Source organism: Mirounga angustirostris, unplaced genomic scaffold (genome assembly GCF_029215605.1).
Source record: "Mirounga angustirostris isolate CCGP_5_RB_7025 unplaced genomic scaffold, mMirAng1.0.hap1 SCAF_9, whole genome shotgun sequence".
NCBI lineage: Eukaryota > Metazoa > Chordata > Mammalia > Carnivora > Phocidae > Mirounga > Mirounga angustirostris.
Window position 1 is genome coordinate 53,095,202 of NW_026991717.1, and position 23,767 is coordinate 53,118,968.

General features: G+C 36.4%; 1 protein-coding gene across 2 annotated transcripts in view; it reads left to right on the top strand.

Moving 5' to 3' along the window:
* Positions 1 to 23,767, top strand: part of DMXL2 (Dmx like 2) — a 148,472-nt gene that overhangs the window by 31,313 nt on the left and 93,392 nt on the right. For both annotated transcript variants that reach the window (XM_045900074.3, XM_045900075.3), the window contains exons 2-6: positions 2,806 to 2,931; positions 6,004 to 6,075; positions 8,653 to 8,731; positions 9,627 to 9,762; positions 10,405 to 10,471. In XM_045900074.3, coding sequence (XP_045756030.1) covers positions 2,806 to 2,931; positions 6,004 to 6,075; positions 8,653 to 8,731; positions 9,627 to 9,762; positions 10,405 to 10,471 — 480 coding nt within the window. The remainder of the gene's footprint in view (positions 1 to 2,805; positions 2,932 to 6,003; positions 6,076 to 8,652; positions 8,732 to 9,626; positions 9,763 to 10,404; positions 10,472 to 23,767) is intronic.

A 23,767-nucleotide genomic window follows, 5' to 3' on the forward strand; every position in this document is an offset into this window, starting at 1 on the left:
TCCCCTACTGATGGGCAGTATGATTATCTTCAGTTTTTGCTGCTGTAAGTAAGTAAATTTTATGCTTATAGGGTAAAAGAAAGACTTGTTTGATCTAAGGGTATATTGTATTTAAAATTTTGGTAGATATTGTCAAATTCTTTTATCCATGAAGATTGTGATTTAATAAGTCTGGGGTGGGACTGAGCAATCTGTATGTTTAATAGGTTCCTTAGGTGATTTTGATGCAGCCAGGTTTGAGAGCTATTGCAGGATCAGAAAAACAGCAAGATTCCCTACAGCTAAGGAGTATGGTGCATGTCCTTTGGAAAAGATCTGGCAATTATGAATATTTAGGAAAGAGTAAACATCCTTTTTGGTGACTGAGCAGTAAAAGCCTATCTATCTTTAGTAGCAGTTGCTAGGAATGACCCATCTTTAGAGAAGCAGGTATACTAATACCTGGAATATTTTAGGTGTCTTTGATGTACAGTGTAGGGAAAAACAGCCTAAGAATTTTAAGGACTGGAGTTTGAACATCTTCTGTTTACTAACTATATAATCTTGGGCAAATTAATGAACTTTATTCTTTATACAATGATAATGATAATATCTTCCTTTAATTTGTTGGAAAGATTAAAGGGGGGAGTGATACAACATTTATTGATTACCATCTGTCTTCTGCTGGTATTTTGTGGATATCTCTGTCATGGCAGTTTGTCATTTAGTTGTGACTGGTGATTCACTTGGTTATCTTCCCATTACACTCTCTGGAACCACATCTTGTGTCTGTGTATTCCCAGTCCCTAGCACAGGCTTGGGACATCATGCCCCGTTTTTTGTTTGTCTTGTTTTTCTTAAATGAATGATGTGTGCTAAGCACTATGCAAATAGATTTTCTACTTTAATTTTCATCATTAAGATGTTAATATTATTTCTTCCATCTTACCACAAGGATGTTAATATTATTTCTTCCATCTTACCACAAGGAAATTCTCAGACAGCTTGAGTAACTTATCACTTAGTATGGCAGAACCCAAATTGAAAATCCTGCATACATGATTTCAAACTAAAGTTTATGCTGTTTTCATCAGTTTACTTTGCTGTGGTAATACTATAAAGCACTTTGGAAATTTTGAAATATTGTTCAAAGGTAGGGTTATTTTTGTCATTTTAATATATTTTTTTTCTATTGAGGTATAATTGACATATAGCATTATGTTAGTTTCAGGTGTACAACATAATGATTTGATATTTGTATACCTTGCAAAATGATCACCACAGTAAGTCCAGTTAACATCTGTCACCATACATAGTTACAGAATTTTTCCTTTTTTTATGATGATTAATAATATTTTAACAATTAGGGTGATACAAACATTTCTTTTGCCTACACTCTTTCAGTTTAGCTTTCTTGAATGCATGGTATAGCAAATCTGCCTTGTCTGAAGAATATAAATAGTTATTTCCTCCCATAAGTGATTTTTTCCATATTTCCCTTGCTTAAAATTCTGTCTTTGTTTTTCTTTTGGTGAACTTCCTTGAATTTATAAATACATGAGTTGAAGATGGTTGATAGCAGTTACAGGGGGATTTTGGCAACGTTGGAAGTAACGTTGTTAGTGTTAGTAACCACTAGAAGTAGTGTTTGTCATCCTACCTGCTCTTTATCTTCATTTCCCTTTTTCATTAGCAGCCATATGTGGACCTCTTCAGAGGTTATGTCTTCACATGTCAGCCCTGGCTGTTGGATGTCTGTGTTTTGTAGGACAGGACTGTATGGCTTAAAGTTGTAGAGATAGTGGAATAAATTATTTTTAAATTATTTTTTTGGCATATATACATAATGTATATATATGTAGCTTTTAATGGAGCTTTTTCATTTGAGAATTAGATTGTTAGGTTGTTTGGAATATTTAGTCATAAGTTGAGTTCCAGAGAAGAAGGAAAAGTGTCCTCACTCTCTGCCCCTTATGTCTTCATAAAATTCACAAAGTTGCAAAACAGGAATAGCATACATCAAGAAGTGTGGCAATAGAAAGAAACATTTGGTTTTACTGTGAGCTAGGGAATTTTCCAGGAACTTAATTTTGTGTTTCATTTTGCAGACTGTATAGTTATACTTGTTAACATTTTATATAAATCAGTTTATTTTAAAATTAAATTAGATTTATTTTAATTAATTTTTTTGTGTGTGAAGCCACTTTGGGTTGTTGTCCTCTCCCTCACATCTCATAAGGTTGAGGGGAAGGGGCAGGCAGGCTGTTACTCACTGTTAGGCAGTTGGTGAGTTTAAGTTTAGTCTTTGCTTTAGTGCATGTAATTCTGCCTTGGGGGTTCATGTCTATTTCACTAGCTCTTTAAGCCATGTGTATTTGTGTTGGAAAATGCATCAGATTTCTTTCTTGATCTTTCTGAAGCCTGGTTAGAAGCTTGGGAACACAATTGCAGCCTTCACTGCCTTATTACCTTCAGATGAAGGTTTTATTCTTTAGGGTTTACTAAGATGAGCTTTGGAGGGAACCTCTGAACAGAAAGATTTATGACCTGCAGGGACAGAGGCTGTAGTGTTTAAGAACTAGAAGAATCCTTTCTTGTACTAGTTGTTGAAAGATAATGCATGGGGTGTCATCATCCATTTTTTTTTTGAATGTGAATTTTGCTTATTTATTTTTCATGTGACTTCTCATGTCTTACTTGGAAATTGATATCAATATTTTTACATTAACTATTTTTGTAAAATGTGTCAAAGTATTGTGGCAACAAGATCTAAGGTATAATTCACAAGTTTTGTATCTTACATACTGCAAAACTTTTCTCTTGTAGGCATATGGATCAGGCTGTGATATTGTTATTTTGGCAAGTGACTTTGAATGTGTGCAGATCATTCCTGGTGCTAAGCATGGAAACATCCAAGTCAGCTGTGTGGAGTGTTCTAACCAACATGGAAGAGTAAGGGATTTAATTACCTTATTAACTGTCATCTTTTAATGTATTCTTATTCTTTTATACAAGGGTTGCCTACAATTTCTTACTAATATACCTTGCCTAGATGGTTATTGATAGGAGTGGATAAAGTGATAGGATGTCTACAAATTGTAAGGAGCCATTAAGCTGATAATGTGATAATTATTCTACCCATGTATACAGTCTTTTTTTTTTTTTTTTTTAAGATTTCATTTATTTATTTTGACAGAGAGAGGGAACACAAGCAGGGGGAGCGGGAGAGGGAGAAGCAGGCTTCCTGCTGAGCAGGGAGCCTGATGTGGGACTCTATCCCAGGACCCTGGGATCATGACCTGAGCCGAAGGCAGATGCTTAACGACTGACCCACCCAGGCGCTCACTACCCATGTATACAGTCTTGAAAGATCTGTAGGCCTCACAATCCTGTGCATACTGATATTCTACCAGTTGATAATTCTAGCAACAATAGTAGGGAAGTAAACTTTTATCTTCTCTGCATAGCATCCCTTATATTACCCAATTTATAATAGCATCAATTTTTTATCAAGAAATTTAGCAAGTTGTTAGTGTCTAATATAATATTTGTCATATAACAGCTGCTTTGTATTGCTTTGTAAAGCTGTTAATGAATGTTTGTTGAGTGAAGAATCTTAAGGTTCATTCATTCAGACTTTCAAACAGAAGGTTTATTTTGAAATAGTTTGCATTTCATCTTATGTACCTCTCCCCCCAAATATACATCAAATGTAATATATATCAAATTTTGGTTATATGGGGCGCCTGGGTGGCTCAGTTGGTTAAGCGGCTGCCTTCAGCTCAGGTCATGATTCTGCGGTCCTGGGATCGAGCCCCTCTGCCTGCCACTCTGCCTACTTGGGCTCTCTCTCTATCTCTCTGTCAAATAGATAAATAAAATCTTTAAAAAAATTTTTTTGGTTATATGTAAAGCAAATATAGCATATTCTCTGTATACTCTAGCAGTTCAGTAAGGCCAGTGTTGTGTAGAAGAGTTAAATGTCTGTATAATATAAAAATGAACTTTTCTTGTAATAATTGTAATAATTTAGTCTTAGTGTTCTAGAAATTGTTCTTTACTGAGAAGTAACAAATTTTATCAAGGATATGTTAAAACAGAATTTTCATGGTGATAAATAGTAATGTTGCAAATTTATGCCAAATAATAAATTAGTATTATACTATTTTTTAGTGCCCCGCCCAGCTGCTTGTATCAAGCTTTAGTATTTGTGTAAATGTGGCATGATATGATAGTCTAGTGATATCATTGACCTAGTATTGAAACACTGAATTTCCTGGTGTTTTTTAATACTTATTTCTTGCTTTTCTGATTTTTTTTACCAGTTTTCCCCCCCCAAGCATTGCTTATTGTTTAGAAAACACTGAGAGTGCCAGATTTCTTTCATTAATTTTTCATTACTCATCTCCCTAAGCCAAATAGGGTATCTTTAAACTTGCTTAGAATTGTATGATAGTTGTCAGAGGTGAGTTTGAATAAATTATTTATGTGCTGGTGACAATCACAGTAATCTGGAAGCAAGGTTTCTTTTCATATATAAGTCCTTGATGTTCATAACCATGTTTCCACTTCTCCTTACTTACCGGGTTGAAAATAAAGAAGGCAAAACTGACACCTTTGATTTATTGTCTTCTCTTGCCATCTTCTTTTATTTTCTTTATTCCCAGTCCTTGTAGTGATAACTTTGCATTGATGACTTTATGTCAGGTAACTATCGTCATTCATTCATCAGTTGACATGTTGAATGTGATCTTTCTTAGCACTTTTTGCCTAAGTGTTTCCCTCAGCTGGGCATTGTAAGTAGCTTCCTCCCTACAGTTGTGGATTAAAAGCTTTTTCTTGGAAAGAGTGTTAGATATTAAGGAACAGTTAAAATCACTTTTTGGTGTGAGAGAGCTCTGAAATGACAGTAGACCTTTTTGGTGGCCTTAAAAGAACATCCATGTAAATTCGTTTCATAGGTTAACCTTTAGGTCCGGAAGTGTCAGCAGGGATGGTTTTTGGTCTGTTTCCTGTAGTTGATTCCCTCTTGACAAGAGGAGGTTGAACTGGGAATTGGCTTTCAAGGAATTATTGTAAAGCAGGTTCTGGTAGCTTCCAGGAACAGGGATTTATGTCCCTTTTTATCAGGTATGTGACCTGGAATAAAGTCCTCCTGGCCCCCAGATCTGTAGCTTCAGTCCACTGTAGATGTCCACGTGAGCTCATTTTCTTCCCCTTGAGTCTGATTTCTTCTCCTTAGTCCATTTTCTCTATTCCTCCTTCTAGATAGTTTTCCCCATTGGTATTTTTTTGTTTTATAGTATAATTAATGTCATTTTGTTTGATATATTTTGAATACCTGTTTAATACTTTTTTGATGTCTTTTTCTACTTCTCATGGTTTTTATATTATTTTCACTGGATTATGAAATTTCTGACAGATGTACCATTGAAATGTATCATTGTTAATGAAGTTATTCCTATGTTAAAATCTTTTTTTTTTTTAAGAGTTTATTTATTTATTCATGAGAGACAGAGAGAGAGAGAAGCAGGCTCCCAAGGAGCAGGGAGCCCTGTGCGGGACTCGATCCCAGGACCCTGGGATCATGACCTGAGCCGAAGGCAGATGCTCAACCGTCTGAGCCACCCAGGCGCCCTAAAATCTTTTTTTTAAAAAGATTTTATTTATTGATTAGAGGGAGAGAGAGTGCTAGCGTGTGCATGAGTGGGGGCGGGGCAGAGACAAAGGGAGAAGCAGGCTCCCTGCTGAGCAGAGAGCCCGATGTGGGGGCTCAATCCCAGGACCCTGGGACCATGACCTGAGTCTAAGGCAGGCAGATGCTTAACCGACTGAGCCACCAAAGTGCCCCCAGAGAAGAGATTCTTAAGTCCGGTACTTTTTCAGTTATATTTATGGAATGGAAAAATCATAAATACTCTATTGGGATTGTATTATGTGTAATTAGCTTATACATTATTGTGAAAAGGATGTTGTCTTTATTTTCTTTCCCTAAATGTTAATGCTTTGTTCATTTCTTTTTAGATTGCAGCTTCATATGGTAATGCTGTTTGTATTTTTGAGCCCTTGGGCATAAATTCTCATAAGAGAAATTGTGTAAGTATTAAATGGTAGTAGAAATTTTTTAGAGTTTTAAGTTTGGAATCCAGTCTATAGCAGTGAAGAGCTCCTTAGGAGCTGGTGCTGAAGGTGGTCTGGAACATCCATGTGAAGTTGGTCTGGTGCTTTATGGTAAGATCTTTTACTTCCACTAGGAATATACTTAGTCATTTTAGAAGCCTAGTTTTCTACAATATTGCTAATTGAGATTTACCTTGTTAGTTGGGATCTACCTTAGTTGAACTACTAGCATTTCTTGTCTAGATTACCGGAGTAGTGTCTGATATGTTTTATGTCCCTCTCCCCCTTCTCTGTTCTCAACAGCAGGTCATGACACATTTCTCTGCTTAAAACTCCATATTTCTCATAGACTCAAAGCCAAAAAGCCTTAAAATAGACTGTACCCTTTCTTCCCTCCAGTACCCCCTTATCACCTCTCAGAGCTCAACTCCTATTTTTGTCCTCTCTGATGTCACTCCAGCCACACTGGCATTTTTACTGCTCTTTGACCAGTTATTTTCCATCTTAGGGTCTTTGTATTGTTTTTTCTCTTGTCTGGAATGTTTTTCTTTCTCTAGATAGCTTTAGGGCCAGCTCCTGCAGATCCTATAAATCTTTGCTCAATAGTACCTTCTCAATGGGGGTCCACCCATTTTAAAAATTGCCATTTGCTTCTACCACCTTTATTTTAACCCCCAGCCTCCTATTTTTAACCTTTTTCCATAGTGCCTATCTTGTTTATTTGTTATTTACTGTTGAGAGTGTAAGCTCCATGAAGGTATGTATGGAGCTTTGTTTCTTTTGTTCACTGATGCATCTGAAGTACTTAGAACAGGATCTGAAACATAACAGATGCTTCTAAATTTTTGTTAATGGGGTTAGGAACTTAGGTAGAGTCACTTATCAGCTAAGTGATCTAACATATCACATTGAGAACTATTCAAATTCATTCTGGGTGCTATATTTTATTTTACTTTATATTCAGAAAACCTTATATGGTTAGAATCGTTAACCCTTTTATAAAGTACTATGTTCATTAAGACTCCGTTATCACTCACAAATAGTCAAAACTGCCAGTATGAAATCTGAATGCCAAGAGTATATATTTACCAGGAATTTTTAAAAAGTGTATTCTTAAAGGCATTAAAAAAGTAAATTTGATATATTTCATTCAATCTATGTATTTTATTATTTCTTACATATTTCAAAAAAATACAAATTAAAATATGATAGTATTAGGAAGTGGATATCAAATTTGAGAGTGCTTGAGAGTCACCTATGGTACATATTAAAATTCAGATTCCAGGCCTCACCCTCAAAATTTCTTCTATGGAGTTGGCCTACATATTGCATTGTGAGAAATACTAAAGGAAAGAATATCAGGGATGCCTGTAGTTTAGGGATGATTTGATTATTACTCTAAAATAGATCTATTGAGAAGTATTTAAAATGCTATTTTGACTTTTGTTTGGTCAGCAGTGGTAGGGTTTAAAAAAACATTATATTTAAAAATTTAAAATTACTTTTGGATAATGAAATTCAGGTTTTGCAGTTATTTTAAAATTCTGCTTCTTGATAGTCATATTATCTTGAATGGAGCATTTAAGTATTCAGAAAATATAAAGAGAGAGGGAATTTTTGTGTATTAAACTATTATTATTTGCCAAGCAATTAATGTATAACTTGCCTAAGGTGACATGGCTTTACATTGCACTATACTTTCACAAAAGGACATTTTATATTTATGTGCTACAAAGAAATATCTAAACTTTTTTTCAGTTACTCTATTTCATGGCACAAGCCTTTGACTTTTATACTTTAAATCTTCTTTCTACCTTTTAGTATGAAAATGGTAAGAAAAAAAGATGGAAATTATTCAAATGACTACAACATACATAATATGGGTTTATGGACTGTATATATTGTATAGTTCAAATTTGCTGACTTTGGGAGATATTTCTAGTTTATTTTAGATATTGAGTCTGTAGGATTATGATAATTTGCACTTCTAATGTGCATTCATTTTGTTTTCACAAACATTTATTGTCTGCGTATGTTCCAGCCATTACAGCACTCAGGACATAAAGCTTATTATGGCATAATTACTTCCATGAAGAGTGGGAGTTTAATAGGAGAGTGTATGAATGAGTAATACTCCAGTGTGACCACTGTTAGAATGGTAGAATGTAAAGAGTGCTCTGAGTGCTGCCAGGGTGTCAGAAGAGGTCCCTCTGCAGAGGGGATGATGTAGCTGGGTCTTGATGGAAGCATAGCAGTTTGCAGGTGGAGTGAGAGAAACAGCATATCCTAAGTATGAGAATGTGTTTATAGACGTGGAAGGAAGCCTGAGACAATATGCTTTGTTTGGGCATGGCAAGTGGCTTGATATGGTAGAATAAATAATAAGTGGAACTATCAGAAGTTATTTTAGAAACAATATTTTGAAAATAATAGTGAAATATTTACATCTTTGTTTTAGATCATAAGGTCTTAAGTCAAAGAAAATGATAAAATGGTAGTATTTATGGATATTACTTTAAAAACCTGTTTTTCTTTTTTCTTTCTATGTTTCAGCAACTCAAGTGTCAGTGGCTTAAAACTGGGCAGTTTTTTTTGAGCTCTGTGACTTACAATTTAGCCTGGGACCCTCAAGGTATTTAGTGATTATATTTAGAAATTATGAAGAGTAAATATTGGTTTTAAATGTATGATTACAATGTGATATAGTTTCTCATAGTAAGAAAGTGATCAGTAGTGTATTTTCTTTTTGCTAGTGGATGAGTGTGTATTTTTTTTCTTGGCATACACTGCTTTGTACAGTGCTTAATTTACTATTACTTCTGTGCTTTCCCCCGCGCCCTGCCTTTGAATATCTTATTCCAAGAAACAGTGATGATTTGTTTCCTTAGTTAACATGTGCTGTCCTTTACTGTTATTGTATTTAGTAAGAAATAAAATCAGAAATAGGGCTAAAAAACCCCCCTCTCTTGTTTTATTATTTGTGTTTTAGGAAATTATTGTCTTTAAATTTGAAAGATTAGAAGCCTCTAATGAGAATAGCTGTTGCCTCTTTTTACATTCATGATTAAGAAGGTAATTTCTATATTCCATGTAGAGAAACAAATTGCATTAATCCATTAATGCATGGATGGATTGCATAATGCATCCTGAGAACATTCTATGTTTATATATCAGAGCTTTTTGGGTTTGTTTTGTTACTGTACTTCTGCTTTTCTTATCTTTCTCTTCCTTCCTTCCTTCCGTCCTTCCTTCCTTTTCTTCCTTTTCTTCAGATTTACCTGATACAAAATAGCTCTTTAGCTCTTTGCTAGTAAGCTTTTCTTTTTTGTTCTCAAGTCTCTCCTGAGAACTACTCTCTCTTGGGTAGTGGATTCTTGGATTTGAAATGGATGTGCCCCAAGTATTTTTCATAGACAGTATTGCTTATTTTTCACAGAATAGTTTATAGACCTAAATACAAGCCTACATATGCATTTCTTTCTCTAGATAATTCTTGCTTATTCATCAGAACTTTCTTTAAATTTCAGATAACAGATTGTTGACAGCAACTGATTCTATTCAGTTGTGGGCTCCTCCAGGAGATGACATTCTGGAAGAGGAGGAAGAAATTGATAATAAAATTCCTCCAGTTTTAAATGATTGGAAGTGCATCTGGCAGTGCAAGTTCGTATCTATGTTGTTCTGTTCATTAATTAAAAAAAAAAAGCTTCCTAAAATATATTCCCTTTCACAGTGATCTCTATTTTTTGACAGTACCATTACATTTAGAAGCTTAGAAAGTGGACCTTTTCTAACCAAAACCCATTATAATATTATCCTTCAGTCTTTGTTGCAGTTGATTGTTTAAAAAAAGCAAAAATATTTTCATAGTTATAACTTCAGAACTTGGGTAGATAAGGTTGACACATGGGAATTACTCATTAATGGATGAGATGTGGATGGGGATGGGGAAGGGGATGAAAGTTACCAGTAACTCTTAAGTGGAAGAATGGCTGTACCACTGACAGTATGGATTATGTGAAGGGGACCAATTAGCCAGGGAGGATGGTGAGCTCAGTTTTTAACATGTTATATTGAAGATGTTGGTGGGACATATAGGTGAAGCTATCTTTTATGCATGTTGATTGCATTCTTCTTTGGATCCCCAAAATGAACTTCAGATTAGTTTTATTAATTTGTATTTTTGGGGAGGTGAAATTTTTTGTTTTTAGAAAACACTCTTGTTAAGAAAATCTTATTCTGACCATTTATATATACAGTGTTCCAGATTTTAAAAATGCTGACTGTTTAACTTTGTTTTTTTAGAACCTCAGTATCTGTACATTTGATGGAATGGTCCCCTGATGGTGAATATTTTGCTACTGCTGGAAAGGTAAAGAACCAAATAAAACATAAAAGAAACAAAACAATTAAAAATGTTCCTTTTTCATTCCCATTTTCTGTTTTTTCATCTGTAAAATTGGGATAATCCTGCTCTGCAAAGCTGGTCAGAGGAATAGTGATAGTTATTTGTGAAAGATCTGGTATGTTCCCCATAGGTAGTAGGCACTTGGGAAAATAAAGGACTGCTGCTGCTGTTATTATTATTTTTATTTTTTGACCTTTCTTTAAAACTTATATTTTTTTAAAAATTAACTTTTATGTTTAAAGAGTAGTATATGTAAGTTAATTTAAAAAGCGAAATAGTACTACTAGATTCACAATGCAAAGAAGCACTCCATTTTTTTTTTAATTTTTTAAAAATATTTTATTTATTTATTTGACAGAGAGAGAGATAGCGACGGAGGGAACACAAGCAGGGGGAGTGGGAGAGGGAGAAGCAGGCCCTCCGCGGAGCAGGGAGCCTGATGTGGGGCCCGATCCCAAGACCCTGGGATCATGACCTGAGCCGAAGGCAGATGCTTAACAACTGAGCTAGCTACCCAGGCATCCCAGAAGCACTCCTTTCACCCCGTTCTTAATTCCTGTGTCCTGGAGACATTTATTCATCAAATTGTGTATTTTGGTATTTCCTTTCATGTTCCAAAATAACTTGCTTATGCTCCCATTTCTTAACTTGTTTTCCTTTTACAGTTTTATGTATCCTCTCTTGCCTTCCTGCTATGGAAGCTGAGACTTGAATCCTCTAGCTGCTGTCCCCATCTCCACTTTTGCCATATACACGTATTCACTTTCCTTCCTCCTATCTTCCTGCTGTAGATAGCTCACAATATTTGGGTAAATGTTCACATTATTAAGATTGTGTAAAATACTCTTCACAGAATAATTACTTTGGAGTTACCAGTTACTTTGTTTTATTCTTTGCTTCCTTTTCTATATACCTAATTCATCTGAAAACCTCTGGCCGTCTTTGGATCTCCACTGGGTGGTGTAATCCCACCTAGGAGGTGTCCTGAAAAGGTGTGTTCTATTTGCCCCACTCTGGCTTAGTTGCTCTCCAAGCCTAAAATAGGAGAGCTACCATTTTTTAATTTTCTTTTACCAACCTCATGAGCTTCTCTTTACCCTGTTTCTTAGCATCATTTATCTTCTTTCCTTGCTCTGATGGAGATACCCTCTAAGTAGGTTCCTGAGAAGGGTGAATGGGCAAAAAATTTTTAAGGCATTGCAAAGCCTAAACAATTATTCTTCTTTTATGTTTGATTTGGCTGGGCATAGAATTGGGTTGAAACTTTTCTCTGAGAATTTTTTATGTCCTGGCTCTGTTGCCATCTAGCTACCAGTATTGCTATTTGAGAGGTACAGTGCCATTAGGACTGCTCTTCCCCTATCTCCAGCTTGTAGAGGTTTTAAAAATCTTCCCCTTATCCCTGGTGTTCTGAAATTTCAAGATGATGTCATGGTATGGGTCAGTCATGTATAAATACTTCAGTGTATACCTCTAAGGGAAAAAGACTTATGTTCAGGCAGTTTGCTGGGCTTGTTTAATCTGAAAACTATGTCTTTTTGTTCAGGAGATTATTTTGTATTACTTCTTCTGTGTTATTTTCTTCCCTGCACGTTCTCTTTTTTCTCTTTCTGGATTTCCCCTTACTCAGATATGGATCGATTTTTACTGATCCTCTAATTTACCTTTTCTCTCCTCTTCCAGTTTTTCATTTCTTCATCTTTTTGTTTAAATTCTGGGGGGATTTTTCAGCTTTAACTCTCTTTTTTTATTATGTTCAGTTAGCCGGCATATAGTACATCATTAGTTTTTGATACAGTGTTCAGTGATTCATTAGTTGTGTATAACACCCGGTGCTCATCACCACATGTGCCCTCCTTAATACCCATCACCCGGCTTGCACTTTGAAATAATTTTTTCCTGCTATCGTATTTTTAATTTTCAAGAAGTTTTTTCTTATTCTATGAATATACATTTTTAAGTTATAAAATATTTCATAAGTATAAAGGAATATATTTGAAGTATATATATAGCATATATGTAGTATAATAATACACATTTACCTACTACTGACTTGGGACAAAGAACATAAACTGATGAGTTCCTTATCTTCCTGCTTGCATCTTCTCTTTCCCCTCCCACCCAGACAGCCAGAATCCTGCATTTTATGTCTTATTTCATTTTTTTTTTTAGTTTCACATGTATAAATTCCCAAATAGTATAATGTTTAGTTTTGCATGGTTTTGAACTTATAAAAATTATACCATAAAATTATTGAAATACAGCTTGGAGATATTAAAAAATAAATTTGTGATAATTGCTATTATGTACTTCTTGGTTAATGCTTCAGTTAATAAAAAATTACATTTAAAAATTACTAGGTATAGTTTTAATTGTACTTAATTGTTGTATATGGAATTAAAACTTTCATATTACACTACAAGGCAAGAAGAGGTTTTCCAAGAACACCAGAATTCACCCTTTTTGACTTAATCTCTAATTGTAAACCACTGAACTGTTTTGTGCTGAGTAATTAGTTGGCCCAGAGGCAGTTGCTCAACAGGTGACATTATAGACAGGAAGAATGCACAATATCGTAGACAGAAAGACTGCAGCCGTGTGCAGTTTGTTAGTGAACTAATAACTATCGATTTGAAAGTAGCAAGGTGTGTCAAAAACATCTTGAGATATTTACAGCAGCAGTCCTGTAATACTAAAACATCTGTGATTTCTCTTAGAGATAAAGTTGTAGGTGCCACTAATATTATGGTTTGTTGCTTATATTCATAACTGAAATTTAGCATTTCCTTCAGTTAGCAGTTATGAAAATAGAGAAGTAATTGTTTTTCACCACTCAAGTTCATGGTAACCCTGGGTCTTAGTTGGGGTTTCTTAAGAGGCAGATCCCGAGACAGGGATTCCAGTATAAGTTAATAGGGGGGATGATCACCAAGAAATACACTGGATTTGAGGCAGAGAAGCAAGGGTGCTTCATAAGGGGTACATTATCATGCAAGTGATGAACAAGCTCGGATGTCTGGGCAATTCTGGGAGCCAGTGTTCCTCACAACATCGTGTTCCTCACACATGTTCCTCATACACATTGGTTGTTGGTTAGGGGCTAGTTAGGGCAGGGCATTAATTCTCAGCACTCAGAAACAACTAGAAAACCTCAGGCAAAGATATGTAGATGCTGTCAGTTAGAACTGGCACACTAAAATGCGAAGACATGAGTGGATACAGGATATATAAAAAATATCTTTTCTATCTTGAATTCTATCCCTGGGCCCCTTGAGTTGGGGGCCTCATGTAAAGAACCCGTGACCTAAAATCTGGACATTTGTTTTTGTCTTCCACATTTATTCATGTGGAATTCATGTGGAATAATTTTTGGATATGGTTTGAGGAAGAGGTCGTTTGATTTTTTTCTGTATGGATATCCAGTTGTTCAGCACAATTTATTGAAGTCTCTTCTTCATTGCTCTGTATTACCACTTTTGTCATAGAATCCAATGTCCGTATTTGTGTGGGTCTGTTTCTGGGTTATTTTCTCTCATTTTCTGTCACTGGCCTTTTCTTATACCAGCCACACCTGTCTTAATCGCTATAGCTTTTAAATTGCCTTGATTATCTGGTAGAGCAAGTCCTCCCATCTTTAAGATTATCTTATCTATTCTTGGCCCTTTGTATTTTCAAATTAGTGATTCAGTAAGTAGTGGAATTACTGGATCATATGGTATTTCTGTTTTTAATTTTTCGAGGAACCTCATACTGTTTTCTACTGTGGCTATATCAGTTTTTGTTTCCACCACCAGTGCACGAGGGTTCCTTTTTCTCTACATCCTTGCCAGGCCCTTTGTATTTTCGTGTAAATTTTAGGATGAGCCTGATAAGTTATATTTATTATTTTTATTTTTTTAAAGGTTTTATTTATTTATTTTTGAGAGAGAGAGAGAGCATGAGCAGGGGGAGGGGCAAAGGCCGAGGGAGAAGCAGACTCCCCACTGAGCAGGGAGCCTGACATGGGGCTGGATCCCAGGACCCTAAGCAGAAGGCAGAGACGCTTTATCGGACTGAGCCACCCAGGCGCCCCGAGCCTGATAAGTTTTAAAAAAACTAACAAAAATCTCTTGTGATTTTGATTGGTACTGCATTGACTCAATAGGTCAGTTTGGGGAGAATTGGCATCTTTACAATTGAGTTCCCATTATGAACACAATATAGGCCTTCATTTATTTTAAAACTTTTTATTTTTCTCAGTATTTTTTTTTTTTTTAAGATTTTATTTATTTATTTGACAGAGAGAGACATAGTGAGAGAGGGAACACAAGCAGGGGGAGTGGGAGAGGGAGAAGCAGGCTTCCCGCTGAGCAGGGAGCCCGATGCGGGGCTCGATCCCAGGACCCCAGGATCGTGACCTGAGCCGAAGGCAGACGCTTAACGACTGAGCCACCCAGGCGCCCCTATTTTTCTCAGTATTGTTTGATAATATTTTTTGTAGAGGCCCTAAGCATTTATTAGATTCATTCCTAGGTATTTGATGTTTTCAGTGTTGTTATAAATGGCATCATTATGTAAATTTCATTTCATAATTGTTAGTGGTAGATAGAAATGCAATTAATTTTTGTATATTGAGTTTAAACCTAGCAGTCTTACTATAGTGACTATAGTCACTGATTCTAATAAACCTTCTGGAGATTCCTTTGTTTTTCTGTGTGCATAACTATATTTTCTATGAATAATGAGAGTTTTATTTCATCTTTTCTAACTCTCAGTTGTTGTATATCTTTTTTTTTATTACAGTATCTAGGACCTCTAGTATAATGTTGAATAAAAGAAGTGAGAGTAGGTGTCTTTTTCTTGTTCCCAATTTCAAAAGGATACCTTTCACTTGTTACCTTTAATTATGATGTTTATTATAGTTGTTCTTTCTCAGAAAAAGGAGATTTCCTTATTTATAGTTGTTAGAGGTTTTTTTTTTTTTTTAAATCACAAATGATGTTGAATCTTAGGAAATATTTTCCCTGAATCTACTGAGGTTATCACTTTTACTCTTTCAATAAGATGAAATAAATGGACTTATTTTCAAGTATTAAATAAACCTTGTGTTTCTGGAATAACCCCAACTTGATTATAATGTATTATCCTTGCTGGGTTTGGTTTGCTAATATTTTGTTTAGGGTTTATGAGATCTGTGTGTTAGAGTGAGATTTGGCAAGTAATTTTTCCTTTTTTTGTAATGTCCTTGATAGATTTTGATATAAGTGTCATGTTGGCCTCATAAAATGGACTGGAAAGTTCCCTTTTATCTACTCTTATGAAAGAGTTCATGCAAGATTGATGTAGTTTTTTTTTTTGAAGTGTAGGATGTTTAATTTTTTAATAAACTTACGTTAGAATAGTTTTAGATGTACAGAAAGATTATGAAGATAGTACAGAGAGTTTCCATATACCCCACACCCAATTTCCTCTATTCTTAACATACATTAGTATACATTTGTTACAAATAATGAACCAATATCAAAGATTGATGTATTTTTATTCTCAAATATTTGTTAGTGAAGCCATCTGGACCATGAGTTTTCTTTGTAGATTCAGGTTTTTAAATAGTTATAGGGCTATTTATATTTTATATTTCTTTTTTTATGCCAGTTTTGGTAAGTTATCTAGAATTTGCCAGTTTTATCTAAGTTTTCAAATTTACTGGCATAAAATTGTGCAGAACGTTTTATCTTTCTAACATCTGTAATACATGTATGATGATTTCATTTTCATTTTTGATATTTGTGCCTTCTGTTTTTCTTGATTCTTCTCACTAAGGGTTTATCAGTTTTGTAAGTCTTTTTGAAGAACTAACTTTTGGTTTTGTAGATCTATGTATTATATGTTTGTTTTTCTGTTTTATTTCTGTTCAGTTATTCTTCTGTTTTTTTTTTTCCAAACTTCTTTAGATGGATGTTCAGCCTTTTTTAATTTGTAGTATATACATTTAACACTGTAAATTTCCTTCTAAGCTTCGCTTTATCTCAAGTTTTTTTTTAATTCCCTAAGTTTTGACATGTATTATTTTCATAATTATTCTAAGCATACATTTTCCCAGTTTTTGTTGTGATTCGTTCTTTGATCCATGAGTTTTCCAGACAATGGGTTAGAGTTGAGTTCAGTTATGTTGGGGGTGAGGGTAGATGGTGTAGGAGTACTTTACTGGTGGTGACAACTTTTATTTTTCATTATTAAGTAAAACTTGCAAGTAGTTTGTAATGAGGGTAATTACTACTACTACTATGACAGCAGCTGCTAATGACTGAGTGTTATGTACGAGATCCTGTGCCTCCACAAAGCCCGTGGGACAGGCACTACTCTCCTTGATCTATAGAAGAGGAAACTGCAGCTTGAGAACTTCCTGGAGAAGTTAGAACTAGTGAAAAGGCAGACCTGGGGTTTTAGTCTGGGTGTATTGGGTAGCAAGGCCATACCAGCTCACTTTGTATTTCACTGAGAAAATGTTTATTACAAGTGTTTGTGGGGATTCTTTGAGACCTCGGTTGAGAGTGCCACCTTTTAGCTTCTGCCAAGTACCTGGGGGGCAAACCAAACTCAAACTAAATTCTTAACTTGGAAGTTGCTGTGCCATGCAGGTAGTGTGAGTTTGGGCCTCAGGGGGCCTGCCTTGTTGTAAATGCCCAGGGGAGTCTTCCTCCTCCACTCAGAGTCTAGGTGTAGATAGACCCTTCTTTACCATATCCCTTTTCAGAGGTTTCTTTCCTCCCTCATTTCATCTTTTCACTTGAGGATATTCCTTAGTGGTTTTCTTGGGGTTTGCAGCTGCCTCTGATGTGACTTCTTACCTTGCATGGACTCTATGCATTGTCTCTGGGTAGGCGTTTGAAACCGTAGCTCTGTGCCATTGGGTATTGGCAGATTCCCTTGTGACGGTCCAGTTGCCTGCTTCAGCATTTGTTTACTGTGGGTTCTTGCCTGAGAAAATAGATGCAGTCTGAAGAGAACTTTGGTAAGCTCCTACCATCTACCTGTATCTGTTCGCTTCCTGACATCTGGGCCTATATGTCCTGCCTTCCTTTGTGCTGCCATGGGTGAACTGTCTGTGCCTTTTTTTTTTTTTTTTTTTTTTTTAAGAGAGCGAGGGAGAGCATGCGAGCAGGGGCAGGGTGGGGGGCAGAGGGAGAGAGAGAATCTTAAGCAAGCTCCATGCCCAGCGTGGAGCCTGATGCAGGGCTCCATCTCATGACCCTGAGATCATGACCTGACGCTCAACCAGCTGAGCCCCCCAGGTGCCCCATTGTCTGTGCTTTTGTCCAAGGCCATTTCTTTCACTTGTTTGCTAGCTCCCATCTGTTCCTGCTTACTCAGAGGCATCACTATTGCAGTTGTCTCCTCTCTTCTCCATGAGTTTCCCTTCTCCCCTAGGTCACCACATTGGCATATGTTACGGACTGAACAGGGCCCTCCAACCCCCATTCATATGTTGAAGCCCTAACCCCCAATGTGATGGTATTTGGATATGGAGCTTTGGGAAGGCACTTGAGCTTAAATCAGGTGTCATGAGCATGGCCCTCATAGAGGAATAGTGAGTACTTTTATAAGAAGAGACACCGGAGAGCTTGCTCTCTTTCTTTGATGCGAAGACACAGCAAGAAGGTAGTCAGTCATCTGCAAGCCAGGAACAGAGCTCTTACCAATCTGACCATTCTGGCAACCTCATCTCAGCCTCCAGGCTTCAGAACCGGGAGAAAACACATTTGTTTAAGCCACCCAGTCTGTGGTATTTTGTTATGGCAGCCCGAGCTCACTAATACAGTGTAGCATGCCAAACATGCTATAATCTTGCCCATTCCCATTCTGAAACAAACAGCCACGATAACCAAAAATCCTCTCTCCACCTTCTGTCAGGTCACATTTCCTTGTCCTCCTCATGGCATCTTCAAAGATTTGCTTAGAGTTGCTGTCTCCCAGTTTTTCCTCCTCATTTTCTGTTCTGCATGCTCACTACCACTCTTCTGAAAGTGTAATTCACGAGTTCCTGTTACTGAATCTTGTGGTTAGTTCTTACTTACCCCAATGGCATGATTTAACACAGTTGATTGCTTCCTCCCCCTCGAACACTTTCTTCAGTTTACTTCCAGGACACGGGTCACTCTTGATTTGCTTTTTAACTCTTTGGCTGCTACTCATTAGTTTGCTGATACCACCTTTACTCCCTGACTTCTAAATGTTGGAGTTCCCCAGGGCTTATTTCTTAGACTTCTCCTCTGACCATACTCACTCCTTTGGCCATGTCATCTTATCTCATGGCTTCCAAGTGCATTCAGTTGTATCTTTTGCTTGTACCTTTCCTCTGAGCTCCAGGCTGATTGTTTATATATATATGTATATATATATATATACACACACACACACACACACATACATACATACATACACACACACATACGTACATAAAACCAATACATGTCTTCAAGTAAACATGTCTAAAATGGAACTCCTGATCTCTCTTCCCTGCCCCCTACTCCCCTGATGGCTCTACCTTCAAAATACATCCACAGTGTGCTCACTTCTGTGCCACCCCCATGGTTATAATCTCTTTGAAGCCTCCATCACTTACTACTCATATTACTGTATTAAATTCTTAATTGGTTCTCCCAGCTTGTGCTGTGTTCCTCCTGTACAGTGTATTTTCAAACCAGTGGCTAGAGTGATCTTTTCAAAATGTACGTCAGATAATGTCACTCGTCTGTTCAAAACTGTCAGAAAATTTCCCATTTCATTCATTACAAACCTGAGTCTTTATGATGGTTTTCCAGGCCTGTCCCATGCTTACTACATCTCCCATCACTTCTTTGACATTATCTCCTGTTACTCTCCTCCTTGGAAACCTGACTTCAGCGACATACCCATTGTGATTTTTTCTAAAAATAGCTTTTGCACTTGTTTCCCCCCCACCCAGAAAACTCATCCCCCCAGAGACCTGCATGGCTTTTCCCTTTACTGTCTTCAATGTCACCTTCTCAGTGCATCCCACCTCCCACTATACTTTTGATTCCCTTTTCCTCTCTTAATTTTGCTCCTAGCACTTACCACTAGGAGTCTGTACTACTTTTCTGTTATTGCATTAACAAATGACCACAGACAACTGCTTAAAACCACACATTTACTATCTCAGCTTCTGCGGGTCAGTTGTCTGGGTGTGGCTTGGGTAAGTGCTCTGGTCTGGGACTCTAAAGGCTGTAGTAAAGGCACCAGCTGGACCGAATTCTCACCCAGAGGTGAGTAGGGCAGAATCCTTTCCCAAGCTTACTCAGGGTGTTGGCAGAATTTATTTCTTTGTAGGTGTATGACTGAGGGCTTGGCCTTTTCCTGACTCTTGGTTGGAGGCCTCCTTCAGGTCCTAGAGGCTGCTAATAGTTCCTTGCCATTTGGGCTTTCTCTCTCCCTTTTCCCTACTTTCTCCTCCTCTTTCTCCCCTCTGCTTCTCCTTCCTCCTCTTATTCCCCCTCATAGATAATAGAGCTATCTAAACAATTTGGAAGGGTAGATGGTAAGGAACATAATGGGGGAAAATAAATAATGATAAATAAATTGGAAGAAAATAGATTTTAAAAACACCGAAAAACTTGATAAGCCAATTAAATCACCTACAAATTAGTAAAACCCTAATATTTAATATTTCTGGGTAGAATGTAGAGATGCAAGAAGAATTTCCCATAATGTCTGAAAAGCATGGTTAATAAAAGGAAAACTTAACCAGAATCATAGGAAAAATTGTTTAAAAAAGAACATAATTCTTGCCTTTTATCTCTAAAACTAGGCAGTCACTTTTAAAGCTTTGATCTTTAAAAACTAGCATCCCACTGCTCCTAAAACTTGACCATGAAAAAACCTGCCATACCCACAGATTTGTTCTTTTTGTTGCTCATGTTTCTTAGGGTTACCATATACTCACAGATAAGTAGTAAGGTTAGTCATTCCTTTGATTTAATGAATCTGTCATAGGTGAGGCTGTGATGATTTAATATAGGACCAATTCAGTGTGATCAGAGAGCTACTCTAGTTCATTCTGGAATGCAGCTGTAGCATATTCCCAGTTGGTCATTGCAAGTAGTGAGAATTTTACTTCTTTCTTACCAATTTGGATACCTTTTATTTCTTTTTCTTGTCTGATTGCTGTGGCTAGGATTTACAGTATTATGTTGAATAAAAGTGAGAGTGGACATTGTTGTCTTGTTCCCTATCTTAGAGGAAGATCTCTCAGTTTTTCACCATTGAGTATGATGTTAGCTGTGGGTTTTTCATATACAGGCTTTATTTTGTTGAAGTATGTTCCCTCCAGACCTACTTTGTTGAGGTTTTTTATCATGAATGGATATTGTACTTTGTCAAATGCTTTTTGAGCATCTTTGTAATTATCATATGGTTTTTATCCTTTCTCTTGTTAATGTGATATATCACATTGATTGATTTGTGAATATGAACCACCTTTGCATCCCTGGGATAAATCCCACTTGATTGGGGTGAATGACTTTTTTTTTTTGCATTTGTTTTTTATTTTATTATGTTATGTTAATCACCATACATTACATCATTAGTTTTTGATGTAGTGTTCCATGATTCATTGTTTGCATATAACACCCAGTGCTCCATTTAATACGTGCCCTCTTTAATACCCATCACCAGGCTAACCCATCCCCCCACGCCCCTCCCCTCTAGAACCCTCAGTTTGTTTCTCAGAGTCCGTAGTCTCTCATGGTTCGTCGGGGTGAATAATTTTTTAAATGTATTCTTGGATTTGGTTTGCTAATATTTTGTTGAGGATTTTTACATCTGTGTTCATCAGAGATATTGGCCTGTAGTTTTCTTTTTTTGTAGGGTCTTTATCTGGATTTGGTGTTAAGGTAATGCTGGCTTCATAAGAATGAATTTTCCTTCATCTTTTATTTTTTTTGGATAGTCCCTCATATAATCTTAATGTATCTGATTATCTCTCTTTGCTTACTCAGTGTGTTATATTTGCCTCAGCTCTGTGTCACAACTGGCTGAACTTTTAGGATGTATGGTCTTTTGACAGGGTCATGTGGTACATTAAAAACTATTACTGACCCATGTAAGATGATTAGTATTCATTGTTTGAACATTTACTGAATTTGAACTCTCATCTCCGATGAATCTAAAAGATGCTTTTGTACTTCAAACACAACTGAGTAATAAGACTAAAAGCACATCTTAAATGGGACATCTAGATTTTAAGCTCCTTGAAGGTGGTTCTGTTTGCATGTTCCATAATGCTCAATATCTTTTTTTTGAATTTTTTTTTTTAAAGATTTTATTTATTTATTTGACAGAGAGACAGCGAGAGCAGGAACACAAGCAGGGGGAGTGGGAGAGGGAGAAGCAGGCCTCCCGCCAAGTGGGGAGCCTGATGTGGGACTCGATCCCAGGACCCTGGGATCATGACCTGAGCCGAAGGCAGATGCTTAACGACTGAGCCACCCAGGCGCCCTTTGAATTTTTATTACAGTAGCTTTAGCAATTGACTATTATTTTTTCCCCAAGTATTAGTCATATTTTCCTTGCATTAAATTCTTCAATTCTCCTAAGACCTGAGTGCTCTGTAATTCAAATGGAAAGATAAGAGTGCCTTACAGGTAAGGATACTTTGGAGGTTAATAAAATGCGTCACGGGCTTAAAAAGTTGATTTCCTTACATTTTTGAGAAGATACCACATCTAATTAAGATTTTCTTGAAAAAAGAACAGAAAATAACTTTATAATGTTGGCATTCCCCCCCACCACAATCTGTTCTGCTTCTGTTAATAAAGCCAAGTTTGTCTGACTTGATGAAGCAGATGGTAACTGTGTGATCTACCATTAGAAGGCATTTTCCACCGCCTCTGCTACATATGACAAGATTTCAGTTCAGGTGTGTGGAACTCAAATTCAGTTACCTTCAGGATTTTTAATATTTCAGTTCATTGAGCACTTTTACTGGTAAGATTTATTTTTTATAAGTGTGGTAAATTAAATTTTCTTGGGCTTAATAGTATTTTAACTTTTTATCTGAGCTTTAAAGTCTTACTTGTTAAAGAGCCTTTTTCCCCGCACAAGGTGTACCTGATTACATCTTCAACTTGAGAATTATTTTCTTCAGTTTGCTTGCAGTATTTATTTAAATTGTTTATAAAGTTTCTATCTGAACACTTTCTATAACGGTTATTTTGTAAAATTTGAAAATGATTTAAAATACTATTTTCTTGGGGTGCCTGCATGGCTCAGTCGGTTAAGCATCTGACTCTTTGGTTTCAACTCAAGTCATCATCTCAGTGTCCTGAGATAAAGCCCTGCATTGGGCTCTGCACTCTGTGTGGAGTCTGCTTGAGATTCCTTGAGATTCTTTACCCCTTCCTTTCCCTCCCCCTCTCCTCCTCTCCCTGTTTGCATTCTCTCTGTCTCTCTAAAATAAAGAAATAAAATCTTAAAAAAATTTTAAAAATGCTGTTTTCTTCAGAAACTTTTTTTTTTAAATAAAGGATTATGCTTTTGAGTAAAAATTGTTTTTTTTAGGGCTCGGATAAGAATTTTTGAGGAGGGTGATTTGGGCAGGAAGGAAAGGAGAAGCCTACAGAATGTTGGTTCCAGAAGCTTTTCTTCCTCTTGAAAGCACTTCTCTGTTCCTAGATTCAGTGTTTTGGTTATTTAAGGATTGGATTCTTGACCTTGTCCCTTCTTTAAAATGGAAATATCTTTACTTTTTAAACATGGTATGTATTTATTATAAAAAACATACCAAAAAAACCCATGCAGAGAAAATGAAAATCCCCTGCCAAATAGTCCTACCTTCAATAAAAAAGGTCACTCTTTTCTGTGCAATATATATTCTTTCAGACTTTTGGATGTGTTTGTAAACCACACACATATGCACACATACTCAAATTAGATCATGTTCTTTAAATTGTTTTTTTTTTCACTTAATATGTCATAGATTGCTGTGTCAATACACATGTATGTGTATTCTTTTTAAAGGTGACATAATTTTTCATTATATGAATGAATATACTATATTTTAACTTAATTATTAGATAACTATTAATGAACATTAAGTGGTTCTCATTTTTCTATTGCTATTAAAAATGAACATCCTTGGGGCGCTTGGGTGGCTCAGTTGTTAAGCGTCTGCCTTCGGCTCAGGTCATGATCCCAGGGTCCTGGGATCGAGTCCCACATCGGGCTCCCTGCTCAGCAGGAAGCCTGCTTCTCCCTCTCCCACTC